The sequence below is a fragment of the Corvus hawaiiensis genome, chromosome 22 (assembly GCF_020740725.1).
Source record: "Corvus hawaiiensis isolate bCorHaw1 chromosome 22, bCorHaw1.pri.cur, whole genome shotgun sequence".
Lineage (NCBI taxonomy): Eukaryota > Metazoa > Chordata > Aves > Passeriformes > Corvidae > Corvus > Corvus hawaiiensis.
Window position 1 is genome coordinate 7,307,319 of NC_063234.1, and position 20,354 is coordinate 7,327,672.

Consider the following 20,354-nt stretch of genomic DNA (forward strand, 5'->3'; position numbering starts at 1 on the left):
GCATCACTTCCCTGAGAAGTCTGAAGGAGCCCTCTCCTCCCTGAGAGGATTTGATGATTTAGGGTTTCTGGAGCAGATTGCAGTGCTGTGAGGGAGGTCCTGCTGGGTGTGTTGTGTTCTGTGGCGTGTCTCACTCCTGCCTCTGAACCCCCAGGCTGCACATGGTCCGGCTGATGCTGCTGGAGAGGCTGCTGCAGAATTTGCCCCAGCTGAGGAACGTGGGAGGGGTCCGGGCCATCCCCTACATGCAGGTGAGTGGGGAGGGCTCAGAGTTGAGCCCTAATCGAACTGGTCACTGCTTTCTGTTTGCACGTGCTTTTCTCTTGCTGCCCAGTCACAGTGTGAGTCCATCTGTTGCTCAGCATTCCTTACCACAGATTTTTGCTGGACGTGTGCCCTTTCTCAGTGTGACTTTACAGCTGACTGAGGAGCCTGAGGGCTCCAATCCTTGAGCTCCAGTGTGGTGGGGAAGGTCTTTGGGCTTTATACTGAATGTTCATATTAGGGTGTGATGGCACAGGCTGGATTTGGGAAAGAACACAGATAAATCAAGATAAAATCTGTGCTGTTTTGTGAAAGGTAACTATTTATCTTGAAAACATGGAAACTGCCCTCTAATAATTCTCTTGACTGCTCTTCCCAGGTTATTCTGATGCTCACAACAGATCTAGATGGAGATGATGAGAAAGACAAGGGAGCTTTGGATAACCTCCTGTCCCAGCTGATTGCAGAGCTGGGCATGGACAAAAAGGTAAAGTGCAGTGTGGGCACATGCTCTGAATCTGCTCCTTCTGGACAAGGTTTCTTTCCATGGAGGAGTTAGATGCTTGGGAGTCACAGAAACATTGCTGTGTGGATGTGTTCAGGCAGTTTATTCCTCTTGCCCCCTTTCACATAAGGTAGAAAATGACATGAGTGGAACTCCCACTGTTTCCTGGGTCTGGCATCCACAAGTGAGCATGAAAATTTGTTTTGCTGGAATTAAACTCTGAGAACAGCCATGATCAGTAAATGCATGATTGACATATGTAGCTTTTCATTTGTGTGGGACTGTTCCCTGGCAGCCAGGCCACTGCCTACCCTTCTACTGAGGCATTTGTGCTGCTTTTTTAGTCTTACTGCTTGAGCTTAAATTAGAAATGCTTCCCGAGGATCAGAGCACTGAACTTGAGAGGCTTGGGACACTGCTCAGCTCTGGGATTTAACAAGCAGGATGTGTCTTCTCTTGCAGGATGTGTCCAAGAAGAACGAGCGCTCCCCTGTGAACGAGGTGCACTTGGTGGTGATGAGGCTGCTCAGTGTGTTCATGTCCAGAACCAAGTCAGGATCCAAGACTTCCATTTGTGAGGTACATTCTCCAAATTGCTTTGTCAGGGGATGGTTTTGTCCCCCCTCTGCTCAGCTCTCACAAGACCCCACCTGGAGCATTGCACACAGTTCTGGTGTTCCCAACACGAGAACGTGTGGAACTGTTGGAGAAAGTGCCGAGGAGGCCACGGAGTTGCTCAGGGGACTGGAGCAACTCCCCTATGGAGACAGGCTGGGAAAGTTGGGAATGTTCAGCCTGCAGAATGTTGTGTGGAGACATCAGAGCACCTTCCATGGTCTGAAGAGGCTCCAGAGAAGCCAGAGAGGGACTGTTCATCAGGAGCTGGAGTGACAGGACAAGGGGGAATGGATTCAGACTGAAAGAGGGGAAATTTAGGTCAGATATTGGGAAGAAATTCCTCCCTGTGAGGGTGGAGATTGCCCAGAGAAGCTGTGGCTGGAAGTGTCCAAGGCCGGGTTGGACAGGGCTTGGAGCAGCCTTGGATCATGGAAGGTGTCCCTGCCCATGGCAGGGGTCGGAATGGGATGATGTTTAAGGTCCCTTCCCACCCAAACCATTCCATGATTCCATGATGTGCTTGGGGGACTTTTGTTCATCAAAAAGCTGCTAAGTGAAAAATCCTGCAGAGAGCTTTAGAAAAATTTACAGGGAACCTGTAATGTTACCTGACTCTTGTGGAAAAAGAGTTTTGAGACTGGGACTGGAGGAAGCAGCCGTGTAAAGACAAGTGGATGCTCTTGTTTTGTGCACGGTTTCAGACTGAGCTCAGGGCAGCACATTAATGATGTTACTTCAAACGGTCTGGCAGATTTTTCCCTTGCATCTTCCCAGTGCTGAAGGGGTTAAAGAGGATTTGTAATGTGATTATTGGAAAGCAATATGCTGCTGTGTCAACGTAAAAGTCGCTAAGAGGATTCCTTAGATATTTGTTGCTAAAAGGTACAGTAATAAGGCATAAAAAGCAGTATGTGTGGTGGGAAGGAGATTAATAAAAAAGCATAGAGGTTAAAAAATTTAGTCTGAACTGCATCAAATTTTAATGAGCTTATGAGCTGTGGGGTTTGTTTGGATTTACAGGGCTGCTTTAATAGTTTTATTTACAGTAGCTTTTTCTCCAGCCTTTGTTATTCACTTGAGCTTCCCACAGAAATCAAAGCTCCTCGTCTTGCAGAATGCAGGTGGAGCAATACCTGGGTGGAGCAGAGCCTGTGAGCGGCAGCTGCAACAGGGGACTCTTTCTCTGCCAGGATTCACGCCCAGCTGGCCAAATCCCAGATAAACAAATAGAAATCCCAACTTTAAAAAAAAAAAAAAAAAGAAGAGGGGGGAAAAAAAGGAAGGGAAAAAAGCCCTAGTCGTCTAATCCATAGCAGAGTGGCCTCTGGCACATGTGTCGAGGGGAGATTAGACTTAAGAGGAGATTTTATTTGTTTTCCTTTACTAAGCACTTGTTCAAAAGAGTCTCTGTAAATATTTGAGTTGCTTTTCATAAACACAAAAAAAACCAAAAAACCCCAACCTCAAACAAACCCCAGACTTAAAAGTTGCCTGCAAAGTCTCATCCAAACCTGCTCTCTTGCCCACACTGTCAGCAGGTGCTCAGGGCTGCCCCAGCTCTGCCCACTGCAGCTTCCCAGGTGTGTTCCTGACCCACCTCCTTCCTTCTGTTCCAGGCGTCCTCCCTGATCTCCAGTGCCACGGCAGCTGCCTTGCTGAGCTCTGGTGCTGTTGATTACTGTCTGCACGTGCTCAAGTCCCTGCTGGAGTACTGGAAGAGCCAGCAGAACGACGAGGAGCCTGTGGCCACCAGCCAGCTCCTGAAACCTCACACCACTTCCTCTCCCCCTGACATGAGCCCCTTTTTCCTCCGCCAGTACGTGAAGGTGAGTCCTGCCTCGTGCTGGGAGCTGGGCAGGGCCTGCACTGAGAGGAGGCTGCACAGAGCTGGGAAAAGCAGCCCTGCACAGCGAGTTTGCCCTTAGTAGAGCAGCCAAAATGCAGCTTTTAGCACAAAGTCACAACGGGGAGTGCTCCGAGTTCTCACAGGGCAGCCCAGCTCACTGCGTCCTCCGGTGCACTCCCAACCCGGGTGTTCTGTGGAGCTGCTGTCCCTGTTCCTGGGAGAATTGTTAATCATCCTGAAGGGGAGCTGCTGACTCCAGCCCCTGACTCCTTGTGCTTGGCAGGCAGAATTCCTGAACTTAGTGTGGCAAGGAAGTGGAGCAGTGGATGGGGATTTCCAGAGTAATTCCCAGGCTCGTTCCACCGCTGTGGTGCCTTTATGCCATGGGCTGGGGTTGGTACAGGTGCAGTGCAAAAAGCCTGATTACATGTAAGAATGTCTCCTAAGTTGAAACGCTTTATTACTCCAGACTGGCTTAGCTGCCATCCAGTTCAAGGCCTTGTGCAGGTTTTTATTCACCATTTGGGAACATTCTTTGGGCTGCAAAGGGGCAGAAATCCATTGTTTTTAGAAAATCAGCAAAAGCACCCTGTCACTCGTTGTGACACCGCTCTGGCTGTGCTCAGAGCCAGAGCCTGAGGGATTTCTCTTGCTTCCAGGGTCACGCTGCAGATGTTTTTGAGGCCTACACTCAGCTCCTGACAGAGATGGTGCTGCGCCTGCCCTACCAGATCAAGAAGATTGCAGACACAAACTCCCGCATCCCCCCGCCCATCTTCGATCACTCCTGGTTCTACTTTTTGTCTGAGGTAAGCAAGAACGTGATACACCTGCAGATTTCCACAAGGAAACTCCAGTAATGATTTCTTTCATGGGAGAGATGAGCTTTTGCAGAGCTGATCTCGGCTTCATCTTGTATTTTTAGTCCCCTTGAAAGAAGGTGAACTCTTGGTTTTGTGTTGTTCCTGTTGAACAGGAATCTGTAGGAAAACATACATGAAAAATAAGGTTGCTGTTATTTCCTGGAACTCAGTGGTTGCTGCCACAAAGCTTAGAGAGAAAACCTGCTGTGAGATGGAAAAATGTAACATCGAGCTCAGCGGTTGGAACTTGGGCCTTAAAAAAGAAATCAGGAAGATATTTGGAGTTTGTCTTCTCAGTTTGCTTCCTACTTTGCATAACAAGTTATCTTATATTTACACAAATATGAGATAGGATTTCTTAATTAGGCTTGGTTGGTTGTTTATTTGAGGTTGGAGATGACAAGGGGTGGTTTTCAGGACGCTGCAGTGTTTCTGTGCAACGTTTCTTCTGCCTGGGACTTACGGTACCTTAAAGCTGGGTGAATGCTTCTCTCATTTCTTTCCTTTTTGGAAGAAAACACACTTTCTTACTGCCCAGTGTGCCCCTGGTGAGCTCACTGCCCTGGCTTCTCTCTGCAGTACCTGATGATCCAGCAGACGCCGTTCGTGCGCCGCCAGGTCCGCAAGCTGCTGCTGTTCATCTGCGGCTCCAAGGACAAGTACCGGCAGCTGCGGGACCTGCACACGCTGGACTCGCACGTGCGGGGCATCAAAAAGCTGCTGGAGGAGCAGGGCATCTTCCTGCGGGCCAGCGTGGTCACTGCCAGCTCGGGCTCTGCCCTGCAGTACGACACCCTGATCTCCCTGGTAAGGGAAGGGGCCGTGGAGTGGCGTTGGGGTGCCAGGAATGCTGATGTGCTGTTTGATCCCATCCCCTTGTGCCCGCAGATGGAGCATTTAAAGGCTTGTGCAGAGATTGCCACGCAGAGAACAGTGAACTGGCAGAAATTCTGCATCAAGGATGACTGTGAGTTCTGTCTCGACAGGGTTTGGGGAGCAGTGGGGTCGTGGTTGGGATCAAGGCAGCTCGGATGGGGAGGCTCAGCAGAGAAGGGGAGACACAGCTGAGAGCCTTGATAGGACTGAACTGTTTCCCGTACTAATTATCCCAGTGCCCTAATTGCATCTGGGCCTTGGCTAAGGAGCAAAATACAGTGTAATGGATAACTTAGGGGAACAGGAGATCTGTGTTCTCTTGCTTGTGCTGCTGCTGTCCCAGACAGTAATTTGGGATGAGCCACTTTCCCTGGTGCATCCCCATGTTAGGCTTCTGTGGTGTAAGGACAGGACAGTTCTGGGAGTTTGGTCCTCATGTACAGGGTTGGGGTTTTGGTTTTGGTTTTGTTTTTTCAATTCAGGCTGTAATGGCATGGAGCTGTGCCAGGGCAGGGTCAGGCTGGATATCAGGGAAGGTTCTTCCCCCAGAGGGTGCTGGGCACTGCCCAGGCTCCCAGGGAATGGTGACATTCCCAAGGCTGCCAGAGCTCCAGGAGCATTTGGACAATGCTCTCAGGGATGCCCTGGGTGGGATTGTTGGGGTGTCTGTACAGAACCAGGGGTTGGATTCTCTCCTTGTGGGCCCTTTCCAGCGCAGGATGTTCCATGATTCTGTGATTGAAACATTTTCTCCTTCCCTCCCCAGCGGTTCTCTATTTTCTGCTCCAAGTCAGCTTCCTGGTAGACGAAGGAGTGTCCCCGGTTCTCCTGCAGCTGTTGTCTTGTGCTCTGTGTGGCAGCAAAGTGCTGTCTGTGGCTTCATCCTCTGGATCTTCGAGCACCTCTTCCACCTCTGCCCCTGCAGCATCAGGCTCCGGGCAGGCGGCAGCGCAGAGCAAATCCTCCACCAAAAAGAGCAAGAAAGAGGAAAAGGAAAAGGAGCGAGAGGGTGAGGGGCAGCTGGGCCCTGTCCTGTGGTTTTAGGGAGCAAGTCTGCTCCTCACAGCCTTTCTTACTCTGTTTAGAAAGAACTGGGTGATAAATTCCACTGTTGTGAAGGGTCAAGGCTCGTGGCAAGGGCCCCCACAGCCACAGTTAGGAGAGGGGAGCAGTTTTCCCGTGTGTGGATGGGACTAAGGTGAAGCAGGTGTCCTGAGAGTTGGTCTGAAATCACGTGCTAAGGACATCCCAAACTCACTGTGTTTATTGCCTTGAGTGGGTTTGAAGTTGTCCAATGGTGTTACCTAATCTAGTGATGAAGCAGCTCCCACTTAACTTGCCTGTCCTGGGTTGTTGGAGGCTGAAATGCTCATGAGGATTAAAACAAATCCTGGAGATGCACACCCAGTTAGCTCTACTCTTCAGAGATTGTGTTCAGACTTGTTTCCTCTGGCTGCTTTGGAAGCTCTGCTGGAGCCAGGGCTGCTGCTTAATGAATATCCACAGTCCTGGGAAAGTAATTAAGCTTCCCTATAAAAGTCACAGGCATAAATTCTCTCTTGGCTTTTCTTCAAGGAACCGCTTTGGCTTTCACCATCAGATGGTTCTCTGTGAGTCTTTTCAGTGCCTCATGGTCAATCCTTTTCTTTTTATCAGGATGTGTAGCACATTTCTCACGTCCTCACTGGCAAGTTTTCCAGCAGTTTTTCTCCTGTTGGTCAGGAGTACTAGGTTATATTTCTGAAAAAGACAGGAATGTTAAACTTAACATTGGCATTTGTCTGTATAATCCTGGCTCTGTGATCTGTGAAACAGGAGAGTGGCCTGCCTGTGAGATGCTGCATTTCTGTTCTCCCTAAAGCCTTCCCTGTGTCCCTAGGTGAGGGTTCAGGCAGTCAGGAGGACCAGCTGTGTACAGCCCTGGTGAACCAGCTGAACAAGTTTGCTGACAAGGAGACCCTCATCCAGTTCCTGCGCTGCTTCCTGCTGGAATCCAACTCCTCCTCAGTGAGGTGGCAGGCCCACTGCCTGGCCCTGCACATCTACAGGTGAGCTGGGCAGCCTGGCCTTGGCCTTGGCCCTGCCCTGGGGCTGGGTCAGTGTCAGAGCCCCTCTCCTGAAGGACACTGGAGCCTGCAGGTGTTGCCCCCCCGGAATTTCCCTCACTGGTTTGCAGTTACTGGGATGGAGGTAGAAGTTGTGACCTATCCATGATCAATCTCAGTTGTCATCTGCAAGGAGCATTTTATTTGTGTCTGAACAGTCTGACTCCTGATGTGACCAGGAGCAGGTGAATTTCTGAGGCAGATCCAGACTCACACTGTGAAAAGTTGGGAGTTGTGTAAGGAAAGGAGCACTTCAGGGGGCTGGACTCCTTCAGAGCTCTGTTCACTTGTTGTGGGACCAGCTGCTTTCATTTTGGAGTGCTGGAAAACAGCTGGGTTCAAGGAATGGTGGGATTTAGCTCTGGGAGCTCTGCAGGATGATGGTTTCCCAGTTTGGTGAACTGGAGCTTGTGTTCTGCACAAGACCTGTGCCATCTTCAGGAGCCTGACTGTCTGTATCCACTCAACAGGAACTCCAACAAGTCTCAGCAGGAGTTACTGCTGGATCTCATGTGGTCCATCTGGCCAGAACTGCCAGCCTATGGAAGAAAGGCTGCCCAGTTTGTAGATCTCCTGGGATACTTCTCCCTGAAAACACAACAGACTGAGAAAAAGGTACAGTGACATTCCAGAAAGGAGGTACAGCATCCCAGGTGCTCATTTATGGTACAGCTGGGAGAGATTTTCTGTCAGAAGAGCTTCTGGGTGAAATTGTTTGTGTTCCTATGTTAAAAAAAGCAGGATCCTTAAAAAATTTGGAAGTGTGGATTTTTGTTTTATTGTTTTGGGGGTGAAATTATCCTGGTGAGTTTTTTATTTATTGAGAAAGATTAGAGAGGAGTATGGGACAACAGTAAGGGGAAAGAGATACCAGATAAGGAGACAAAAGTGACAAAAGAGAAGAATTTCTAACACTTCTTTCCCACTGGGTTTTTTTGTGGATCTGGCAGTTCCAGTTTATAGATTTTTGATATTGCAACTCCTAGAAATCTTTTGTAACCGTGATTTTTGAGCAAAGGAAGTGGTGGCCTCTTCTAGGGGATCAGTGGGATTGAGAACAAATAATTTAGAGCCATTGATACTTGAATGAGTGTGGTTAAAGAGCTGGGAATGCTGTACAAATCTTGGCAGGCATTTGCAGTGATTGACGACAAACAGCACCACTTGTGTAAATCTCTAATTTTAGGACCGATTACAGTCCTGGGTAATGATTTAAACATGTAAATTCCTGTGGGTGTAGTGTGTGCCTCGTCTGGGGGACCTGGAACACCGCAGGAGGAGGGATATTTGTGTCTGTGTAGCAATAAAGCATTGCTTTGAGGAGTGGCTTTTCCTGGTTGTGTTTCAGCTGAAGGAATATTCCCAAAAGGCCGTGGAGATCCTCCGGACTCAAAACCACATTCTCACCAACCACCCCAACTCCAACATCTACAAGTGAGTCACTTCTGCCTTTGATCCATGTCCCTGAAGGGCTTTCCAGCTGAGCTCCATCCACGGGGGAATGCACAGCTGTGCTGGGGATGGACCCTGCTGAGGTTCCATCTCTGCTGGGAGAACAGCAGAGTCCTTCCTGCCAGGTGGAAACCTGACATTCTGTGCCCCAGCAGCAGGGCCTGGCTTTAGCTCTTCTGCTTTCACTGTCAGTAAATGTTATAAAATCTTAGGCCCAACTGAGAATAAGAGATTGCAGATTTAAGTGTTGTGTTCTTGGTCCCACCTTGGCAGTTGATAATTACAGTGAAAATGCTGTTTTAACTAAAACCAGTTTTTTCCAGTGTGATTTAATTGTAACAGTTCTGTTACACATTGTGACTGGAGGAAATTAAAGCAATTCTGCTTGAATGGCCTGTGTTTAAACACAGCAAATGCCCAGTTCTATAGTCAGTGCTGTTCCCTCATTCCAGCACATTGTCTGGGCTCGTGGAATTTGATGGCTACTACCTGGAGAGTGATCCTTGCCTTGTCTGCAACAACCCCGAGGTGCCTTTCTGTGTAAGTAACCCTGGAATCACAGAATCATGGAATATCCTGAGCTGGAAAGGGCCTACAAGGAGAGAATCCAACCCCTGGCCCTGCACAGACACCCCAACAATCCCACCCTGGGCATCCCTGGGAGCGGTGTCCAAATGCTCCTGGAGCTCTGGCAGCCTTGGGAATGTCACCATTCCCTGGGGAGCCTGGGCAGTGCCCAGCACCCTCTGGGGGAAGAATCTTTCCCTGATATCCAGCCTAACCCTCCCCTGGCACAGCTCCAGCTGCTCTGCAGGACACCAGCTGTAACTGCTGTTATTAAATCCTTCCCAGTGGTAGAGATCCCAGCCATTTCCAGTTGTGCTTTCCTGTGTCCCTGATGTTTTGGGATGCCCTGAGACAAGCAGTGTGTCCTTGGTTTATCTCCCCAGTAGCTCAGGGATCCCAGCCATTTCCAGCTGTGCTTTCCTGTGTCCCTGATGTTTTGGGATGCCCTGAGACAGGCAGTGTGTCCTTGGTTTGTCTCCCCAGTACATCAAGCTCTCCTCCATCAAAGTGGACACGCGCTACACGACCACGCAGCAGGTGGTGAAGCTCATTGGCAGCCACACCATCAGCAAGGTGACAGTGAAGATTGGAGACCTGAAACGGACCAAGATGGTGCGAACCATCAACCTCTACTACAACAACAGGACCGTGCAGGCCATCGTGGAGCTGAAGAACAAGTATGTTCATGTTTGGTGTGCAATCTCGAATCCAGTTTGTTCCCTTGGCTTCTCGTTTTCCCCAAGGTTCCTCCTTAGACTATCACTCATCACTCTCAGCCCACATGGAGTGGGGTTGTTCTGAATCCCCTACAGTTGTTGAAGAAAAGATCCATATTTCTTCTGAAGCTTGAAAAATGTCCATAAAATCTGTGAATTCCAACTTTGTCCAGGCTCGCTTTTAAGCACCTGACTTAATTGTGTGGGAACCAGTAGTAATACCAAGAGCACGTCATGGGTAGTTTGACTGCAAAAGGGATTTGGACTTTGCAGCATGTCCAGGAATGCTGAAAGCATTAACATTGTTTGTTTGAAGCCACAGAGTAGAATTAAAATGAGAAGTTGGATGGTTTCACTCTCAGCTCTGCTTTACCTACCAGAAATGGCTCCTTTTCAACACGCTGCTCAGTCTGGAGCCAGTCCTGCTTATGTGCTTCCCCTCCTTACTTCTTGAGATGTTCTCACGAGAATCAGATCTCTCTGGCTTAGGGATTAATCTGTGCCCGCCGCTTATTGCTTATTTGAAGTCTTAATCCTCTGTGACATCACAAGTGGCTGCTGTGGAGAGGATTATGATGTCACAAAGAGAGGATTCTGACTTCAGGTTGAGAATAAGCAGTGGGAGCAGATGAGATCTTTAAGAAATAAATATCCTGTTTTCATGCAAATGTCCTTACTAATAAAAAAATGGAGGTGAAAATCCCTAGAAAAATGTCTGTAGAATTAAAGTTTTTCCATGAGGCATCAACAGCTCTTTAATCCCAAACAGTCTCTCTCTCTATGAAGAGGATAAAGGCTTAAAATGTATTTCTGGCTACATATCATGTCAATACAGAAGCTAAGGAAACGAATCCTAGAACTGCTCTCCATTCATCCCAGTTAAAGGAGATTTGGAGCCGAGACGGTTCCATTTGGCTTCTCCTCACACGTGGGCGGGGAGGGAACTTCCCTCTGGAAAACCTTCCCTTCCCTCCCCTCCTGCAGGCCGGCTCGCTGGCACAAGGCCAAGAAGGTGCAGCTGACGCCGGGCCAGACGGAGGTGAAGATCGATCTGCCCCTGCCCATCGTGGCCTCCAACCTGATGATCGAGTTCGCCGACTTCTACGAGAACTACCAGGCATCCACCGAGACCCTGCAGTGCCCGCGCTGCAGCGCCTCGGTGCCCGCCAACCCCCGGCGTGTGCGGCAACTGCGGCGAGAACGTCTACCAGTGCCACAAGTGCAGGTCTGTGTGTGCCCAGTGTCCCTGTGTGTGCCCCCAGAGTCACTGTGTGTGCCCAGAACATCTACCAGTGCCACAAGTGCAGGTCTGTGTGTGCCCAGAGTCACTGTGTGTGTGCCCAGAACATCTACCAGTGCCACAAGTGCAGGTCTGTGTGTGCCCAGTGTCCCTGTGTGTGCCCCCAGAGTCACTGTGTGTGTGCCCAGAACATCTACCAGTGCCACAAGTGCAGGTGTGTGTCTCTCACTGGGTATCCCCAGGGTGTCCCCAGGGTATTCCCAGTGTCCCCTGAACATCTACCAGTGCCACAAGTGCAGGTCTGTGTGTCCCCAGTGCCACGGTGTGTCCCCAGAGCATGTACCAGTGTCACTGTGTGTCCCCAGTGTCCCCAGTGTGTGTAGCAGTGCCACCAGTGCAGGTGTGTCCCCCAGAGCCCTGCCGGGTGCCCCACACCCCTGCCATGTAAATCCCCCACTCTGGTTAATACAAGCACAATCAAATTAGTGGGGAAGTATAAAACAGGCTTACAGGGATTTAATGTAATTCAGGCTAACAAAGGGAGCCTGTGAGCACAATACTCACAGAGCTGAAGTTTCACATCAAGCCCTCGAAGTTCACACCACAGAATTCCCGGGAGCAGGTTATTTTTGGCCTGCCTGGGCTGGAGTTCAGCTGTGGGATTGCAGGGGTTCCCCCAGGATCGCTGGCTGGGGCTGGACAGACAGTTCTATTCAGGGCTTTTGTTGTGCTCTCCTCATTCAGAGCAGGCTCAGGGGTAATTTACTGTGTGCTATTCACATTTCCACTGGGGCCTTAGAAATCCTTCTCTTTTGTCACTTTTGTCTCCTTATCTGATATCTCTCTCCCCTTATTGTTGTCCCATATTCCTCTCTAATTCTCACGGGATTCGAGGTGTTTAGCAGGCTCTTTCCTGGTGGCTGCTGGCGTGTGGAAAGGTTTCCACATCCCTTCTTGAGTTCTGGGAGCTGTAAATCAGTTCTGCCGTGCTGGCCTGGTGTGCAGTGGGGTAAGGAGTGCTGCAGTCAGTCCCACTGCAAAGCCCAGCCCCTACAAACCAGAACAGTTCCTTTATCTGTGTTCTCCTAAAGAACACAGTGCCCCAGCCTGACTTTCTACTGGGAATTGCTGTCGTTAAAGTAGAATTGTTAGGAACAAATTTTGTTCCTGCTTTTTCCAGCCAGAATGTGGCACTGCTGTAAGGATTTTTTTTGTAGGTTTTGATTCTCATGTATTTCCCTTCCCAGGGCAGTGTGGTCACTGAGATGTTTTAAGAGTCACCCACCTTTTTCAGCTGAGTCAGTTCATTTCATTGCCTCAGTTGCCTCGAGCTGCAGGTTTTGAGCTGCTGCCTTGCCTTTCAGGTCCATCAATTACGATGAGAAGGATCCCTTCCTGTGCAATGCCTGCGGCTTCTGTAAATACGCCCGCTTTGACTTCATGCTCTACGCCAAGCCCTGCTGCGCTGTGGATCCCATCGAGAACGAGGAGGATCGCAAGAAGGTGAGGCTGGAGCTCTTGGCCAGTGTGGGGACAGCAGGGGTCCATCCCCTGTCAAAATCAGTGCTCCTTCAAGGTGCTCACTGACTGATGCATTCCGTGTTTGTGTCGTGCTCCACCAAATGTGAAATTCTTCAAAAGCCATCATTCAGTGCCTGGCTTATGAGCTGACTGCATCTCTTTGCCTTGCTGTAGAAGGGGATGGTTTGGGTTATTCTGTTTGCTTCCCATCCCACCTGAGAAGCCCTGCTAATGATGAAGAACCCGCTGCCTCCATGTCCTGTCCAAAGGAGCAGTGTGCTCAGTGGAGTGTCGTGTCACAGGGTGTGCTCGGTGTGGTGTCACCAGAGTGCTTCTCAGGGCAGAACCAGGCTGCAGGGTCACCATTTAGTGATTTCCCCCCCCCCCCCCAAAAGAAAGGCAAAAGAGAAGACTTGGAGCTTGGTGTTGTAGTTCTGAATATGAACTAAGAGTTTCCTTTCCTTTTTCCTTCGCAGGCAGTGACAAACATCAACACTCTGCTGGACAAGGCTGACAGGGTGTATCACCAGCTGATGGGACACCGACCACAGCTGGAGAACCTCCTGTGCAAAGTGAACGAGGCAGCCCCTGAAAAGCCCCAGGTAACAGGGGACAGGTGGAGCTTGCCCAGACCTCCAGGCTGGGACACGCTGGCCTTGACACTGCCCAAGGCACTCCTTGCCTCAGACACTGCTCTGCAGTTGTTAGTTTTGTGTGGAGCCTCCATATGGGATTCCTCTTTGCTTTCCCCTGTTCCAGGATGAGTCGGGCAGCAGTGGAGGGATCAGTTCTACCTCAGCCAGTGTGAACAGGTACATCCTGCAGTTAGCCCAGGAGTACTGTGGGGACTGCAAGAACTCCTTCGATGAACTTTCCAAAATCATCCAGGTATGATGTGCTTTGGTTTCGATTTGGGTCGGGTGTTCATTAGAAATAAAAAACAAAATGTTGCCATTCTTCATTTAATAATGCCACTAACAATAGGTGATCAGCTGCATCTTCTCAGGGAAATAATAAAACAATAATTTCTAAAAGCTATGTATTAATTAGTAAAAATGCAGCTAGCTTGTGAAACTGGTTTTCTCAGCAGCTACATCATGGAGAGCAGGAGACTGAACAGATGGTTAATTAAAGAGAATTGAATTTTTGCATGTATCCAAAGTGTTTGAAAACACACCAGTCTAAAAGGTGACCTGCAGAAGCGTTTTATAAATTAAATCTATTTATTTGTGTTCAGCAATTCACATAAAAGAGCCCTGAAAAACCTGCTACATGATGAATGTCCTTTTGGCTGTGATATTTAAGCATATTAAATATATTTAGCTCTTTCTGTATAGAATAAATTACTCTGACTTTCTCTGCCAGTATTAACAGTAAATAATACCATGGATTTGTCACATTTTCAGTGTTACATTGCATGTAGTGTAAACAGCAGAGCAGATAACTGGGAGTTAGGCTGATACTCCTAATGGATTTCCCAAGTCTGCCGTTGCCATGAAGGATTTCAAGTTTGAAAACACTTGGTTAAAAATGTTTGTCCACAAAATACGCAGTGAAAATAACCTGTGCCTGGGACTGGCATCATGTGCCGGCTCAGAATTCCCTGTCTGTGTTCCCAGAAAGTGTTTGCCTCCCGGAAGGAGCTGCTGGAGTACGACCTGCAGCAGCGCGAGGCGGCCACCAAGTCCTCGCGCAGCTCGGCGCAGCCCACGTTCACGGCCAGCCAGTACCGCGCGCTCTCCGTGCTGGGCTGCGGCCACACCTCATCCACCAAGTGCTACGGCTGCGCCTCGGCCGTCACCGAGCACTGCATCACCCTGCTGCGGGCCCTGGCCACCAACGGGGCCATCCGGCACATCCTGGTGGCCCAGGGCCTCATCCGCGAGCTCTTCGACTACAACCTGCGCCGGGGCGCGGCTGCCATGCGCGAGGAGGTGCGGCAGCTCATGTGCCTGCTGACCAGGTGAGAGCTGCGCCGGGCACTTCCCTTCCCCATCCTTCGGGAAGGAAAAGCCTCACAGGAGGAGCTGCCTCAGAACCACAGAGTGCTCTGGGCTGGAAGAGACCTCAGAGGCCGCCCAGTTCCACCCCTGCCATGGGTGTATCTTAGGCAGCAGAGTGTAACCTCCAGCTCCTACCCCGTGTGCATTTGTTATCAGCGAAGCTGAACTCCCAGGAGCTTTTGGCATGTGGTACAAGCAGAGCGTAACAGTGTTCTCTTTTTCCTCCTGGAATCAGGGACAATCCAGAGGCCACACAGCAGATGAATGACTTGATCATTGGGAAGGTTTCTGCGGCTCTGAAGGGACACTGGGCAAATCCAGACTTGGTGAGACATTCCAGTGTTTTCCTCTTTCTTTGTTCTGCCCCTCTGCACTGCTGGTGTATTCTAATCATTGCATCTTCTCTCTTATGGTCTGTTTGTAAGAAAAAAATTGAGACTTGATAGGAAATGAGGTAAATGTCAGAGTAAAGCACAAAATGTTGTGTACAGATACATGCTGAAGTTTCCTCAGGCAGTTCCCTGCCTTGCCTGTGGTTGTACCTCTCCAGCAGGTTATCAGTCACCCCAAGTGTGCATGGCATTAAATCAATTTAACTCCATGTGTTTGGAACCTGAGTTTATTAAAGATGAGAAGGCAGGAAGGCGTGGGGCACCCCCAACACCTCGGACACCATCTGTGTTGCAGGCGAGCAGCCTCCAGTACGAAATGCTGCTGCTGACAGACTCCATCTCCAAGGAGGACAGCTGCTGGGAGCTCCGGCTGCGCTGCGGTGAGCTCAGAACCGGGCAAAGCTTCATTTCCCACTGCTGTGCCCAGGGCCAGGAAATACAGGGAGATTTCTACCTCTAAACCCATTTCATGTGCTGTGTAGAGCTGTGGAGGTGTGTCCTGTCTGCAGCTCTCACAGGATAATGAGCATCCCTGTCTGTCTTTCAGCTCTCAGCCTCTTCCTGATGGCAGTGAACATCAAGACTCCGGTGGTTGTTGAAAACATCACCCTCATGTGCCTGCGCATCCTCCAGAAGCTCATCAAGCCACCTGCTCCAACCAGCAAGAAAAACAAGGTACTGCCTTAGAGGCTGAGCAAAACACTGAGAATTTGCTGATTGAAGTCTGGCACACAGTGATGAATTAGTTTGTGAGGAAGCCAGGACTTGCTTTTCCTGGTCACTGTTCCTGGGGAAGCACAAGCCCCGTGACACCGCTCTGTACACACTGCAAATTACAGGTGGCTGCTTTCTATTTTTCACTGGGTTTTGGTGACTTTGACCATTGCTGTTCAGGCTTTGCTTTTTCCCCCTCAGATCTGAGGCACGGGGAAAGAGCTGCTTCAAAGCTGCAGCTTGGTTATTTTGGGCAGGCTTTTGGTGCTTTCAGCAGCTTTGTAGAATCAAGTACCTAATTTAATAGAATCAAGTGCTTCTGACTCAGATTTTTAAATACAGAGCTACAGTTCTCATAAAAATATATTGATTGACTGCTATTGATTTTAATTTAGGATTAGATTTGCAGGAGAGAAGGTATTCTGCTTTGATCTGCCTGTCTGATAATCACAGGTGGATGTCAGAGATGGGTTTACTCTCTCTTAGTTCACCGTTAACAGACACTGTATTACCCTGCTGCTGTCCGAGAGCTGCATGGCCCAGCCCCAGCGATTCACCTCAGGAGTTGCTCTTTGGGAGCAGACTGTGGCTTTCTGAAGAATCACAGAGCTTTTTTCATTTGCTAGGATGTGCCCATGGATGCTCTCACCACTGTGAAGCCTTACAGCAACGAAATCCATGCACAAGCTCAGCTGTGGCTCAAGAGGGACCCCAAAGCATCGTACGAAGCTTGGAAAAAGTGCCTCCCTGCCAGAGGTAACCCCTGTGCCTGTGACCTGCTGCAGTTCTCTGCAGGAACGTGTGTGTCCCCCCAGCTTTAATGTGGAATACGCTTCTGTGGAGTGGTGTTGGCTTCTGTCCCGTGACATCTGATACCATCCTCACATTTAGTCCTTAGACTTGTAGCACTGACTTTTCCAGGCTGTGTTGCTCAAACCCTAAGCAGAAAATGCATGAAGAGAATCAGGGCATTGTAAACAATGAAACTTATTGCTTGTTTAAATTGATACCAGCCAGCTGGAAAGCTGATGGAATTCCTTGAGAGAGGCTCTGGGAATCGAATGAGGCTTGGAATTGAGCATGACTCCACACAGGAGTTAAAATGACAGCAGGAGGAGATGGGAGGCACTGAGCTTCCCAGCTGAAGTTTGGCGAGTTCCAGTGAGAAGACAAAAACGCTCTGGCAGTTTGCAGTTCATGACTGTGACAGTTCTCTTGGGCTCTGCTCAATATTGCAGGTGCAGATGCCAACGGGAAAACTCCCAGCAAAGCTGAGCTTCACCAGCTCTACTTGTCAGAAAAATATGTCTGGAAGTGGAAGCAGTTCATGAGTCGCCGTGGGAAGAGAACTTGTCCTCTGGATCTCAAGCTGGGACACAACAATTGGCTGCGACAGGTAAAGGTGGGGAGAGCCCCGGGGCAGAGTTCAGTCACAGAGTGTGGCTGGCTTGCTGCAGTTCCTGTGCAGGGGTGTTTGGGGAGGCTGGGACTCGCTGCCTCTAGTTCCAAGTCAGGTTTGCAGCTGTGTTCCCCTAGAAATGCTGCATCAAACATTTCTCTGGGAGTCTGTGTGTTCCTGAACTCTGAACCTCTCATTGCCATGGTGCTCCTGCCTGCCTGATGAGCTGCACCTCTGAGGGTCACGGACCAAAGCTTTGCCCTCGTGTGTGTGGATCAGCAGGTCACCCACGCCATGCACTCTTCAGACACTCTGGTGCTGAGCAAAGCAGGAATTGTCACAGAACCGAGTGCTGGGAGAGCAAGAAACGCTGCCACCAGCTCACCCAACAGCCCCAGCCTTTTTGTGAGCTGTCACAAGTTCATCTGTGCCCATCAGTCTGACCTGGCTTTTCCTGCCCCCGCCCCAGGTGCTGTTCACTCCTGCCACCCAGGCTGCCAGGCAGGCTGCCTGCACCATCGTAGAGGCCCTGGCCACCATCCCCAGCAGGAAACAGCAGGTCCTCGATCTCCTCACCAGGTATTCCTGTGCTGCCACACCTGACAGCTCCACGAGTATTTGGATCAGAACCTCTCCCTTCTTGCAGCTTTTGTCACACCTCTCCCTTGCATACCTCCAGTTCAGGGTCTTTTTGAGCTGGATTTTTAATTAGCTGGGAGGGTATAGATTTAGGGAGACTTGGGGTTTGCTGCCTGGCAATGAGCTGTTGCAGTCTGTGCTTTTTCCAGAAGTAAGGATCTGGTGTTCAGCTGTGTGGCCAACATTTCCCCTGCCTCTTCAACAGCAAAATAATAGGGTGAAATCTCTTCCAACTCCTGGGACATAACTTAGCCCAGCTCATGCTGACAGCACAGTCAACTCCTTTTTGGGACAAATACAAATTTAACCAGGGAGTAATGAATATCAGTGATGCTGTTAGCAAGGACCACAGGCAGGATAGATTTCTGGAGGCTTTTTCTTTCTTTCCACGGTGTCCTTAAGCTGGAATGCCTTTTGTTGCTGTGAAGGGGTTGTCAGCTTGTGTTTCTCTTTCACAGCTACCTGGATGAGCTGAGCATTGCTGGTGAATGTGCTGCTGAGTACCTGGCCCTGTATCAGAAACTCATCAAACCTGCCCACTGGAAGGTCTACCTGGCAGCCAGAGGGGTTCTGCCCTATATTGGCAGCCTCATCACTAAGGTGTGGATTTGTGTGCAGGAAATGACCTGCTAGCTTGGCATTTTTCCCTTTGAAATTCCATCCCTTTGTTCAGTGCCCTGTGGCTGACCCTGCCAGGGTTCTCAAGTTCACACTCCAGTGCTGTTACCTCTGAGCAGAGGGAGGCCACGGGGGTTTTAGCCCCAGCTGGAGAATTCCTCAGCACTTTAATTAAGTGCTCTGGGGTTATAAACATTGCTGCACTGCCTTGGCACCAGCTCAGAGCTGGAAGCTGTTGTCCAGCTCCCAGACTGGACTCTGAGAGCCCTGAGGGACAGGGAAGGATCAGGCGTGCTGCCATGGCTGGAGTGGGAATTGCAGCCTGTTGGAGAGGCAGCACACTGAGTTTGCAGTGTTCAGAGTGGTAGGAGTCCTCTGTGGGGATCCCTGCTGCACTCCAAACAGGCAGGTGACACTCTCCATATCAGTGGTGGCCTTGAGTCCTCCTGGAGGGCCACTAGAGCCGAGCAGTGGTGGCAGGAAGGTGCAGGGAGAAAATGAGCGGGATATTTGTGGCAGTTTTCCTCTCCTTTCCCCCTTCCCTCCCTGCTGGTGCAATTGTGCTTTCTCTGTGCCTGGCTCAGTTTCTGGGCCGAGTTCCTTTGCACCCTGTGTTAGACACTGATCATTACTGGCCTTGCAGGGTCTTGGCCTGACAGGCTTGTTCATTATTTTCAGGAAATAGCTCGTTTGCTCGCCTTGGAGGAAGCGACACTCAGCACAGATTTGCAGCAGGGATATGCCCTGAAGAGTCTCACAGGTACTCAATAGTCCTGCAGCAGGGTTGCAGCTGGGGTGCTCATTGTTCTCTGACAGCCTGTGGCAGAATTTCAGAGAGATGTCATTCAGCTGTGTTGCCATTATCAGCACTGGATTTTTGCCATCGATTTAGCACTTAATCTCTAAATGGATTTTTCCGTATTTCCTATGGTTAGTAAGAGTTTTTAGCTGAACTGTGGTAACACATCAGGCAAGCTTCATCATTTCACTTTATTACATAGTACAGTCCCTGGCAGCACTGTAAACCCTGCTGCTTTATTCCTACCTGTTGCTCCTACCTCCCTGTTCCATGGGAGCTTTATTTCATCTTCTAGGGTGTATACCCTTTTACAAAAATTTGTTGGAAATGGAAATACCTCAAGAACTAGGTCATTGTTTTTTGTATCCTTTTTCACATTCTTCAGACATTAGTGGGTGAATTCACAAAGCCTGGCTTCTTGCAAGTGGCAGCATGTTGATCAGTGTGTCATGGGAAAGGATCCTTGTGTTTGCTGATTCTTTACTTTATTGTTGGAGTGACCAGTTTGGTGATGTCACTGATAAGTCATTTCACATCGTCAGAGGGATTAGAGGTGTTACAAGAGGAGCAATCATCTGCTTTTGGAGCAGCTTGCAACAGAAAAATGCCAAAGAGTGCAGAATTTTGTATCAAGCACTTAGGACACTCCTTGGGCCCTTTTCTCATTCCCAAACTATTCTTCCATATGTTACAGTTTACAAGACAGGCCGAGGCTTTTGCCTCCAACCACTCAGTTCACAGGAGTGAGCTTTAAACCACAGCCTGATGGGAGTTGGAACAAGCCGTCTTTATGATACTGTGCCCTGTTTGCTGCTATGAAATCTAGAAATCCAATTCTCTCCCGCCTGCTGAATTTTGGTGGCTTTCTAGGTCTTCTCTCTTCCTTCGTGGAGGTGGAGTCCATCAAAAGGCACTTCAAGAGCCGGCTGGTGGGCACGGTGCTCAACGGGTACCTGTGCTTGAGGAAGCTGGTGGTGCAGAGGACAAAGCTGATTGATGAGACCCAGGACATGCTGCTGGAGATGCTGGAGGACATGACAACAGGTAAAACCACCTGTGTTCCAGAAATCCAGCCTTTGGATCAACCAAGATGAAAAAGCAGAACAGCCACGCAAAGAACTTTTCTAAATGACTGCTGTAGTCAGGGGGGTTCATGGCTTCAGTATTTCCTGTTGGCACAGAAAAGTTGAATAGCATTTCTAGTCTCCTCTTATTTC

General features: G+C 49.6%; 1 protein-coding gene across 1 annotated transcript in view; it reads left to right on the forward strand.

The window, feature by feature from the left end:
• The window catches only part of UBR4 (ubiquitin protein ligase E3 component n-recognin 4), an 83,517-nt gene that overhangs the window by 42,727 nt on the left and 20,436 nt on the right, over nt 1–20,354 (forward strand). The window contains 28 exon segments of the mRNA XM_048326045.1: nt 155–251; nt 644–751; nt 1,232–1,348; nt 3,004–3,213; nt 3,893–4,042; nt 4,676–4,903; nt 4,985–5,063; nt 5,739–5,981; nt 6,852–7,020; nt 7,548–7,692; nt 8,426–8,511; nt 8,982–9,069; nt 9,580–9,773; nt 10,797–10,983; nt 10,985–11,037; nt 12,417–12,555; nt 13,050–13,175; nt 13,333–13,461; nt 14,193–14,536; nt 14,812–14,902; nt 15,264–15,348; nt 15,516–15,643; nt 16,309–16,438; nt 16,921–17,078; nt 17,551–17,660; nt 18,179–18,320; nt 19,017–19,098; nt 20,008–20,181. Coding sequence (XP_048182002.1) covers nt 155–251; nt 644–751; nt 1,232–1,348; nt 3,004–3,213; nt 3,893–4,042; nt 4,676–4,903; nt 4,985–5,063; nt 5,739–5,981; nt 6,852–7,020; nt 7,548–7,692; nt 8,426–8,511; nt 8,982–9,069; nt 9,580–9,773; nt 10,797–10,983; nt 10,985–11,037; nt 12,417–12,555; nt 13,050–13,175; nt 13,333–13,461; nt 14,193–14,536; nt 14,812–14,902; nt 15,264–15,348; nt 15,516–15,643; nt 16,309–16,438; nt 16,921–17,078; nt 17,551–17,660; nt 18,179–18,320; nt 19,017–19,098; nt 20,008–20,181 — 3,992 coding nt within the window.